The sequence below is a fragment of the Ixodes scapularis genome, unplaced genomic scaffold (genome assembly GCF_016920785.2).
Source record: "Ixodes scapularis isolate PalLabHiFi unplaced genomic scaffold, ASM1692078v2 ptg000058l_1__unscaffolded, whole genome shotgun sequence".
NCBI classification, from domain to species: domain Eukaryota; kingdom Metazoa; phylum Arthropoda; class Arachnida; order Ixodida; family Ixodidae; genus Ixodes; species Ixodes scapularis.
The window spans coordinates 2,056,570-2,067,258 of NW_024609900.1; the positions used below are offsets into that span (position 1 = coordinate 2,056,570).

Genomic DNA, 10,689 nt, shown 5'->3' on the forward strand with positions numbered 1-10,689 from the left:
CGCCTTGCGCCACATCCCGACAAACTACAGGCAATCCTGGAGTTTCCTGCGCCAACCGACGTGAGCTCCCTCCGTCGCTACCTGGGTATGGTGAACTTCTATCGCCAATTCATCCCAAACTGCGCGACGCTTCAAGCACCACTGACACGCCTATTGCGGAAGTCCGTGAGTTGGAGCTGGGGTCCCGAGCAGGAAGCGGCCTTTCGCCGTACCTCCCGAGCGCTCGCGGACACAGCTGAACTCAAGCTACCCGACTTGAACAAGCCCTTTCTGATCCAAACAGATGCCAGCAATCTTGGCTTGGGCGCGGTCCTGCTCCAACAGCACGAAGGTGTACTCCGACCGGTGGCCTTCGCCAGCCGCTCGTTGACGCCAGCTGAAAGGAACTACAGCACATGCGAACAAGAGTGCTTAGCCATCGTCTTTGCACTCCGGCGTTTCGACATTTATGTCGACGGGACCACTTTCGTGATCGAAACAGATCACCAAAGCCTAATATGGCTCTCCCGACTTCGCGAACCCGCTGGTCGCTTGGCAAGATGGGCTTTGATGCTGCAAAAATACGACTACGTCGTGCGGTACCGGAAAGGCAGCACAAACGTGGTGGCAGACGCATTGTCACGAGCCCCCGTAGACTGCACACAGATTTCCACAAAGACCCAGGCTGAGCCAACGACACTCACAGTGCCAGGCGAAGCCGTGACTCAGTCCCAAAGGGAGGCGGCAGATCTGACCACCCCGGACGAGACGATCAACCACCTAGACGCAGTGAGCGCCGTGGGAATCGTGTTCAGCAAAGAAGAGCTTCTGAAAGCCCAGCAGAATGATCCGTTTTGTCGAAAGGTGATCGACGGACTCGTGGAAGAGTCGGACGCCGTGGAGGCGGGCGGTGCGACCGGACTACTGGTATTGTAGTAGGCGCCGAGTGCTGGGACGTATCTGGTATTGGTGCGGGCACGGAGGATTCATATCTGCTGAGCAATGACGGGCTCTTGCTGAGGTACATACCCTCCGAGAACGACTCCGACGAGGCGTTCAAGGTAGTGGTACCCCGCAGTCTGAGAAACGCAGTTTTGCGCTACTATCACGACTCGCACTTGGCCGGACACGCGAGCGGCTCTAAGACTTACTCAAAGTTGTGTCGCATCGCCACCTGGCCGGGCATGAAACGGGACGTTTTCCGTTATGCCCGCACCTGCCACTCTTGCCAAAGCTTCAAACCAAGAGGCGGCAAACCCCCGGGCCTAATGCAACCGATTCCGAGCCAGCAATCATGGTCTCTGGCAGCCTGCGACGTGGTCGGCCCCCTACCGAGGAGCCCTAAAGGACACCTGTATCTGCTGGTTGTAACTGACCACTTCAGCAAATGGACGGAACTTTTTCCACTCCGTAAGCTGACAGCCCGAGCGATCACGGAGAAGCTCATGGAGGTTTTCACCCGTTTTGGGTTCCCCGAAGCTCTTTTGACTGATCGAGCGAGCTACTTCGTCGGGAAGGTATTCGTGGACGCGTGCAAGGCCCTTGGCATAAAGCACAGAACAACCACGCCGTACCACCCGCAGTCGAACATCACGGAGCGATGCAACAGAAACATCAAACCAATGCTGGCCGCCTTCGCGGAAAGGCACCGTGACTGGGACACATATATCCCCGAGATCGGGTTCGCACTTCGGACCACTCTCAACCGTTCGACGGGCTTCACCCCCGCTTTCCTCACATTCGGGAGAGAGCTTCCGAACCCCATGGACCGTGTCCTAGGGGCGAGAGCCGGGGTGGACAACGCGCAGCCGACGCAAACGGACCACGCGCGGCAGCTACAAACTCGGATGACGGAAGCCTTCTCAGAGGCGCGTCGCAATCTCGGGGTAGCGCGAGCGAAACAAAAAGCTCAGTACGACCGCTCGCATCGAGATCTCCGCTACAAAGTGGGCGATCTCGTCCTCAGACGCAACCATGTTCTGAGTGATGCCAGCAAAGGCTTCTCGGCCGCTTTGGCTCCGAAGTGGTGTGGCCCGTACCGAGTGCAGGAGAGAGAGAGAGAGAAAACTTTATTTGTCAGTCAGATGGTGACCTTCTTCGGTTCCTTCAGCTGCTCCACATGGTCGGCAGTTGAAGTCTGTCGGCGACCTCTTGCGCTCTTGCCAAGGCCCGGGACTGGACGTCCAGGTCCGGGCTGGCCAGCACAGCTTCCCATTGCTCAAGTGAGGGAGATGAAACTAGATCTGCCGGAGGCGGATCCTTCGCGCAGTCCCAGATTATATGGTCTAAGGTGGCAGGCTCGCCGCATAGTTGACAGTACGGGTTTACTAGATCGGGAAAGATATTGGCGTATGTCCACGGGTTTGGCTGCGACCGCGTTTGCAGCCGCCGCCACGTGGTAGCCTGTTCTCGGCTGAGCGAAACGTGCGGAGGAGGCAGGCTCATTCTAAGCTCCCTGTAATAGTTGGTTATGGCCTGATACGTATCCAGTGCCTCACCTCGTGGGACCCCGACGTCCAAGTCCCCATCACCTGCTCGGCTGACAAAACCTCGAGCATATTGGTGAGCGGACTCGTTCCCCGGGACGCCCACGTGGGCCGGGACCCATACCAGATCCACTTCCTTCCTATCGTTTGGCATCGTGCTAAGAATTTTGTATGCTGTGGTGGAGATACGTCCCCTCGAGAAATTGCGAAGGGCCGTTTTGGAATCACTTAGAATGGTGTTGGTGCTCTTTTGAACAATCCCTAGTGCTATTGCGGCCTCTTCGGCCTCTTCCACTCGGCCCGTGATCACCGTGGCCGCTACCCTGCGCGAGATGCTCACCGCACTCACAGCGAAAGCATGTTGGCCTGTAGTAAGGTTGTATTCTGCCGCATCAACGTACACGGCACTATCGTCCCCTTGATACTTTTTGCTTAACGTCTTCGCCCTGGCCCTCCTCCGGCCTTCGTGACGACCCGCTTGCATGTTCTTGGGGAGAGGTTTGACACGAATGATTTCGCGCATCTCTACCGGTAAAGTCATCTGGCTTGAAGGATCTCCACTCCTCATGCCTAAGCTTCTCAGGATGCAGAGCCCCGTCTCAGTCTGCCTGAGCCGCCGCTCTTGCGATGTGAGATGTGCCTCAATGAGCTCTTCAAGAGTGTTGTGAACCCCGAGAGATAGAAGTCTCACGGTGGACGCGTTCCTGGGGAGACCAAGAGCCGCCTTGTACGCCTGCCTTATCAAACAATTCAGCTTTTCACTCTCGGCCTTCTTGAGGTCTAGGTAAGGAGTGGCGTACACGATCCGACTGATTACAAACGCCTGAACAAGCCGACATGCATCGCGCTCTTTCATGCCCTGTCGCCTAGTCGCCACGCGCTTAATGAGCCGTATAGTTTGCTGGACCGATGTCGTCAACCTGTCCAGCGTTACCTTGTTGCATCTGTTGGATTGTATGTACATCCCAAGCACTCGCATTGTGTCTACTTCCGGAATTTCGTTTCCCTGAATTTTCAACTGTATCCTGTTCGGCTTCGTTTTGCAGGCCCTTCCGTTATTACGGATAACTAGCAATTCCGACTTTTGTGGGGAGCATTCCAGTCCTGCCCAACGGGCGTGGGCGTCTACGATGTCCGCCGCCTCTTGTAGAGCCGTCTCGATTTGCCCGTCTGATCCCTGACTCGTCCAAATCGTGACGTCATCAGCATATAGTGTGTGTCTAGTACCCTCTATGCCGTTAAGCTTCCTAGGGAGCGTGATCAGCGCGGTGTTGAATAGAAAAGGGGATAACACCGACCCCTGTGGCGTACTCCTATTTCCCAGTGGTATGTGTGCCGACTTCAGATCCCCTATGGTGAGTTGAGCAGTCCTGTTAGACAAAAAATCCCTTATGTAGTCGTATGTATGGCGCCCTACGTTTAGTTCCGAGAGGTTGCAGAGTATCGCCTCATGCGAGACGTTATCAAATGCCTTCTTCAAATCCAACCCCAGGATGGCCCGCGTACCGTGGCCGTTTCCCGGGTCTACGATTTCCTTAGAAAGCTGTAGCATCACGTCCTGCGTGGACAGGTGCGGCCTAAAACCGATCATCGTGTATGGCATGAGGCGATGGGTTTCTACGTGGTTCTGTAAACGCGTGAGAATTACGTGCTCCATGAGCTTACCCAGGCACGACGTGAGGGAGATAGGTCGGAGGTTCTCGATGTCCAACTTCTTGCCAGGCTTTGGTATGAAAGTTACTTTGGCATGTTTCCATGCCGGCGGAATGTTCCCTCCCTTCCAGCACTTATTCATATAGTCTGTTAAAGCCTGGACCGAGTTGTCATCCAGATTTCTAAGGATTTTGTTATTTATTCCGTCCGGCCCCGCAGCCGATGTCGTCCGGAGTCTCTCCATCGCAGCCATCACTTCCGTGCCCTTGATGTCCGCATCTAGTGTCTCATTCTCCATTCCAGTGTACCCGGGGGCTCTAGTCCCATCTTGTGTCGTGTTAATGTATCTACCTTTCAAGTCCTCAAGTAGTTCTTCACCCGTCCCATCGTACTGATGTACTATCTGGTTCAGGCGTGTCCGAGCCGCGGATTTGGTCGTAGTCGGGTCTAGGAGGTGCCGCAGCAGAAACCACGATTTCTTATTTCCCAGTTGCCCGTTTATTCCGTCACATATCTGCCACCACTGTTGCCTGTTGAGTTCATTGGCGTGATCTTCAATCTCCCTTTCCAACCTGGAAATGCGGAGTCTGAGCTTCCTATTGTTTTTGCCCGTCTTCCACCTGCCCAGTAGGGACGTGTGAGCCTCCCACATGTGCATGAGGCGTTTGTCTACCGCCGGGTGTTCTTCGGTGGTGTCCACCTCCCCGGTGGCCCGCTCTGCGTCTCGCTTGAGATCGCTTATCCAGGCGTCCAGGTTGGTAATACCGCCGTCTGCCCGCTTCTCCCTCGTGGTGCGGAATTTATCCCAGTCAGTAATTCTTACCGGGGGTGTTCTGCGTTTGTGTTGCGCCGTGTCGAAGGTAATAGAGACTACATAGTGGTCGCTGCCCAATGGCACTCCTGTATTAAGCCACTCTGCCCCCTGAACATTCCTCGTCAACATGAGGTCGGGGCTCGTATCTTTACTAACGCTATTGCCTATTCGAGTTGGTTGTTGTGCATCGTTTAATATTGTTAAGCCCAGGTCTTGAAAGAACCACCGTTCAAGACCACCGTTACGGTGGTCTTGAAAGTCCACCGTAACAGAAAGAAGAGGGAACCACCGTAACCGAAGCCGAACTCCTCGACGGGAGTTGGAACATGCTTTCCCTGCAGAAGAAATTCGGACGCAAGCCGAAGAGTGATAACCAAGGAGCTACGAGAGGGACGCTATTGCCGCCACCTTCCTCCTCACCAGCGACGCAGCCAGCCGCCATTGTGGGGGCTGACGTAACAAAGAAGAGTACGTTATTCATCAACGCAAGCAAAGCGAAGCCCCGCCCGCCGCCCAAGGCGAGAAAGGGACCCATTCCACGGCTGCCGGACGGGGAGTATAAGATTGTGTACCGTCCTCGATGCCCAGTCAAACTCACAGACTTTGGCGTGGCTCAGATACTGCACGCGGTTTGCACTGTACAGAAAATTGCGGAACCGGTGGCGATCGAAAACGACCACCTGCGAATCCACCCGGAGAACAATACATTCACCATAAGCACGCCGGACGAGGCGCGAGCCCGAACCTATGCAGCGCTGAAGAGCCTCAGCGTCGGAGAGAACACGTACGAGATGAATGCGTACGTTCCACCGCCAGACGACTCAAGGAGAGGAATCGTCTTCAATGCATACAGCTACGAAACGGACGCGGAAATTTTTGACGAGTTCCGGAAACGCAACCCCAACCTCAACGTGGTCGGCGGACGCCGACTGGGCAAGTCAAGACACATGATCGTCACGATAGCAGAAAGGGAGCTACCAAGGTGGATCCGGTACTTGGTGAGTGACCTTCGACTTTTTCCCTTTCACGACCGTGTGGAGGCATGTTATAACTGCCGGAAGACGGGGCATCGGACAGATGTGTGCCCGTTACCTCGCCGGAACCTATGTCGCCGTTGTGGTGATGAGCATCCACCCATGCCGGAAGAGGCGCAGCCTACATGCACCCCCAAATGCATCATATGCACCGGGGGCCACAATACCAGCAACAGAAATTGCAAGTATCGCTTCATCAAGCGCAAGTACGGGAGCAGCTTTGATAAAGAGAAGCAAGGGACGGATGGTCGAACGAGAGATCGAGGCAGGTCTAGACCCCGGGACAAGCACCAGCGAGAGAACGGGTACAGAAGTCGTTCTTCCTCCTTCCCACCCCTGGTAGAGGATCATGAACGGTCCTCAGCAGGGACGGGCGACCCCTGGAGGAAAAGGAGTTCCAGCAGGGGGAGGAGCCCATCGGTCCGACGCAAGTCGGTCAGATGGAAACAAGACGAGGAAATGGAAGCCCTTCGTAAACAGGTGAGGGAGATGTCTAATACCATACTGGATCTGCAGTCCCAGATTAAGGTACACAACACGCAAAAGAAAAAAGCGAGCGAGAAACTTGTGGCAGACTCGCCAGCGGTAGCACTAAAAGCGATAGAGGCCGCAGCCCCCACGATGGGGACGCAGGGTGGCGCCAAGGGTAGAACTCAGAACGCGATGGACACCGAAACGGTGAATACGCTAAAAAGGCAAGCCCCTTCCGAAAACAAGGAGGAGGTTGAGCGGAGCGAGCCGAAGAGGAGGCAAGTTCCCTTGGAGGAGGGCAGGCCCACTTTGACGGCTAGATCAGAACTCTTAACGCAGCTGAAGGAACGCATGGACGCTCAAGACGTTAGGATCACCGCCCTAGAGACTAAAATGGAGCACTTATTTGTGTACATGAACGGAAGATTCGATGAGCTCACGCAGCTTATTTGTCAGAGACTAGAAATTCAGGATGGCGCGCAACAATCAACGCGAACAACAAATTAGGGTGTGGCAGTGGAACTGCAGGGGGTTTGGAAAGAAGACGGGCCACCTGCACCTGCACATCCAAAATGTCGAGGCGAAGCCCGACATTATAGCGCTGCAGGAGAATAGGGGGCTTGTTTCTCTAGCCAACTATAAAACACACCATCAATTAGACGTAGTGAAGAAGCGGGATTTGCTCACCGCAACCCTAGTTCACAGTAATATCACAGCGATTCAGCATGAAATAGAAGGATCCAAGGCGGATTACACCCTAGTAGAAGTGATTCCCAGTAAAAAGGGGGAACGAAACCTTTTCATCCTTAATTTATACAGCTCTCCTAGGGACAGGAGCTCGGTCGTCCCGGACCTCCTCAGGCGAGTGGTAAAGCTAGCGGGCAGAGCACAGCTTGTCGTCGCTGGGGACTTTAACGCGCGACATCCGGCGTGGGGATATCTTAAAGGAAATCCAAAGGGTGCGAAGCTTTGGGAAATCTTTCAAGACCGACTGCAGGAACTTCTCTCCCCACTCGTGTACAAGCTGACAAACTTGCAATCAAGAAAAGTCGGTGGGCCGGTGCATGTGTGCGACCTGAAACCCTACCATGAGAGGGAAAACGGGGCCAACGAGCAAACTCAGCCCCCGCAAAAACATGCACCCGCAGCGCGAGATAACGCCGACGATGAACAACAGGCGTCTCGCTACAATCTGCGTAGACGGAGGAACTATTATCCGAAGTTTTCGTAGAGGCAGCCCCATTAAGTGGCGAAATGTCACATTAAGGGAAGTGCAAAGCACAATACACCTGCTGCCTTCGCGAACGCGCCAGACACCATTGTTTACTGGCAAGCAGTGACCTACATACGTCACCTCAGCGTTCGCTCCCGGATGAACCCGTAAGGGAATCCCCCAAACACGGCTTCCGAGGGAAAGGGTACGCGTAACTGCCATTGGTCAGTTATTGCCACCTACGCTCACGTGTGCCACTTGTCAACGCGAGAGCGCGGTGCGAGCGTCGTCACAAGCGGTCGGAGACCAAGTGGTCATTCTACCGCAGTACGTTCCGCACCTACGAAGAGGAAGACCTCCAGCCTTTGCTTCGCGTCGTTCGGGAGCTGCTGTCTCCTGGCTACGGCAGTTCAGCGGTGTCCAGGGTCCAGAGCTGCGCGTGATTCGTCAGGCTGTCCCGCTACCCCAGCCGGCCGCGGGCCAAACCAGCAACCCGTCGTTTTCGTGGGCCGTCGGGATCGACATCAGGCCAGGGGCGGCCCGCTCATCATCTTCGGGACCCGCGCCGCGTCGGAAAGCTCGCCAGCCAGGGACCAGCTGTTCCCGTTCGTCCCGTAACAAGTCCCAAGGGCCCCGGGACCTGGCGCAGTTCGCCCAGCAGGGCTCGTAGGGCACGCACTACATCGGAAGCCGAGGGATAATCCACCGGGACCTGGCCGCCCGGAACGTGCTCGTCGACGAACACGGCTGCTACAAGGTCGCCGACTTCGCACTCTCCAGGAGCACTGGAACCCCGAGACGGACGTGTACCACCAGAAGCCCAAGGGCGCCCTCCCAGTGCGGTGGATGGCTCCGGAGTGCGTGCAACTCCAGGTATTCCCCTTCAAGTCCGACGCCTGGGCGTCAGAATGCTGCTGTGGGACATTCGTCACTTCGGGCTCGACGCCCCACCCCGGCCTGGGTGCTCAGGAGGTGACCCGCCACGTGCGCGGCGGTCACGGGATGACGCAACCGATCGACTGCAGCTGGGAGCTGTACCGCTGGTGAGGGACCGCTGTACGAACTTTTGGACCATGGACCAATGAGCCGGGCTGTTGTGTCCCGTGGCGGCCTTTTTCTTTTTTTTTCTTATTTTAGTCTAGTTGTTGTGTGTTCGTGTTGGTCCACCCGTTTGCGGGTGACTATTGGCTAAGGAGGGGGGAGTGTGGGGATTGTGATCCCTCAACATTCTGTCGCGTCAGCGTTTTGGCGCGCCGTGGCGGCCGCGCTGGCGTAGCGAGAGGTGGCGCTGCTTACCACTGTGAGTGGCTTCCTCCTCTTCCCCCTTGGGGCGATTTCCGTAACGGACCCCCCGCACAAAGGAGATCGACGTGTCGCTCCTTGATTGGCTACATCGCCCCCGCCGTTATCTTAAAACCAGCGGACAGCAGTCTCGCTTGTGTCTTCTTCCTGGGATTCGGCGGCGGCGACAACGGGGAACCTTCCGGCGCACCGGTGAGCGTTTACCCCGTACTTTGTACCTTTGTGAACGACCGTTCGGCCGTGGGCGATCTCCACACCGACGGCGTTCACCAGCTTTTAGCCGCTGTGTTGTTATTTTGTTTCATTGTAAATAAACAGTTTATCACCGTTACCGACGTGACTGGTGTCTGTTTGCGCTCGACGAGCAGCATGCCACGCGAGTGCGAACCCGCTTCGCGGTAGAGCGTCTCGCCGCGAACGTGGTACTCCCAAAGGCAGTGGCCCTAAGGAGAACCACAAAGGGTATGCGATTTGACGAGGAGGTTGTTTCTGTTGGCATGGTTCCACTGTCTAAGGGTGGTTTTCAACAGGCTACGGCCAATGATGTAGTCCTGCCTTCCGTTATCCGATATGCCACATCGTCTTGGCCTGAGGACAGCAAAATGAATCCAGACCTGCGACCATACTACCAGGTACGAGATCAGCTCTTCCTGTACGATGGCATCTTGTACAAAGGAGAGAAGCTAGTTGTTCCTATGCAGTTCCGAAACAGGATAATGGAAGTAGCGCACGAAGTACACCAAGGGATCACGAGGACGACAGGTGTGATCCGTGAGCATTACTGGTGGCCTCTCATGAACCAACATATAAAGAACAAGATAGAAAACTGTACAGTGTGCCACTCAACTGACAAGACAGTGAAGGCTGCGCCGGCTCCTCTGCAGCCCATCCAGTTTCCTAGTCAACCCTGGGAAAAACTCGGCATTGACATTGTGGGTCCGATTGATCGTGCACCGTTCAGTCAAAGATTTTTCATTGTCCTAATAGACTACCACTCTAAGTGGCCGGAAGTTCAAGCCACGTCGTCGGTAATGTCAGCGACCGTCATCAGCTTTCTGAAGAATGTTTTTTTCACGTGAAGGACTTCCCTGTGTGATTGTTTCTGACAATGGGGTCCAATTCACCTCTCAAGAGTTTCAGGATTTTCTACGACAGAATGGTATTAAACATAAGAAAACATCGTTGTATCATCCTCAAATCAACGGGCAGGTTGAAAGGTTTAATCGCATTTTGAAATCTTGGCTTCAGTTGGCCGTTGTGCAAGGTCGTTCCCTTCCAGACGCCGTTCGGGACCACCTGGAAGCATATCGTCGTACGGTACATCGAACAACAGGGCTCGCACCGTCGCTTCTTCTGCATGGAAGAATTCACAGGTCAAGACTAGATGTACAGGGTATGAACCCGCGAAGTTTCTGCTGACCTTCCAGAGAGACGGGCTCAACTCCAACAAAGAGTCGACAGGTATCAGCAACACATGAAATCTTACACGGATCATCGTAGAGCGGTGCGAACACCTCGGTTTCACCCGGGCCAAGCTGTCCGTGTCTTCAAGCCCATTCATCAGAATAAACTTCACAGTAGATACACTGAACCACAAATGATACAAGCACAGCTAGGACCTGCAACGTATCAACTAGCTGATGGTAGAAGATGGAATGCAGCGAAACTTACAAAAGCTGCACTACTGCCTTCGATACAAGTTTCTGGTCAAGGCTGAGATGACGATGATGATGATGA

At 54.9% G+C, this 10,689-nt stretch overlaps 1 protein-coding gene across 1 annotated transcript; it reads right to left on the bottom strand.

Moving 5' to 3' along the window:
• Positions 1 to 2,077: 2,077 nt before the first annotated feature.
• LOC120843337 lies at positions 2,078 to 5,260 on the bottom strand. Its single transcript, XM_040214670.3, has 2 exons — positions 5,239 to 5,260; positions 2,078 to 5,144 (listed from the first exon to the last, which is right to left on the bottom strand). Exons 1-2 carry the CDS (start codon positions 5,258 to 5,260, stop codon positions 2,086 to 2,088), a joined length of 3,081 nt encoding a protein of 1,026 aa, XP_040070604.1. The 3' UTR covers positions 2,078 to 2,085.
• Between the last annotated feature and the right edge of the window lie 5,429 nt (positions 5,261 to 10,689).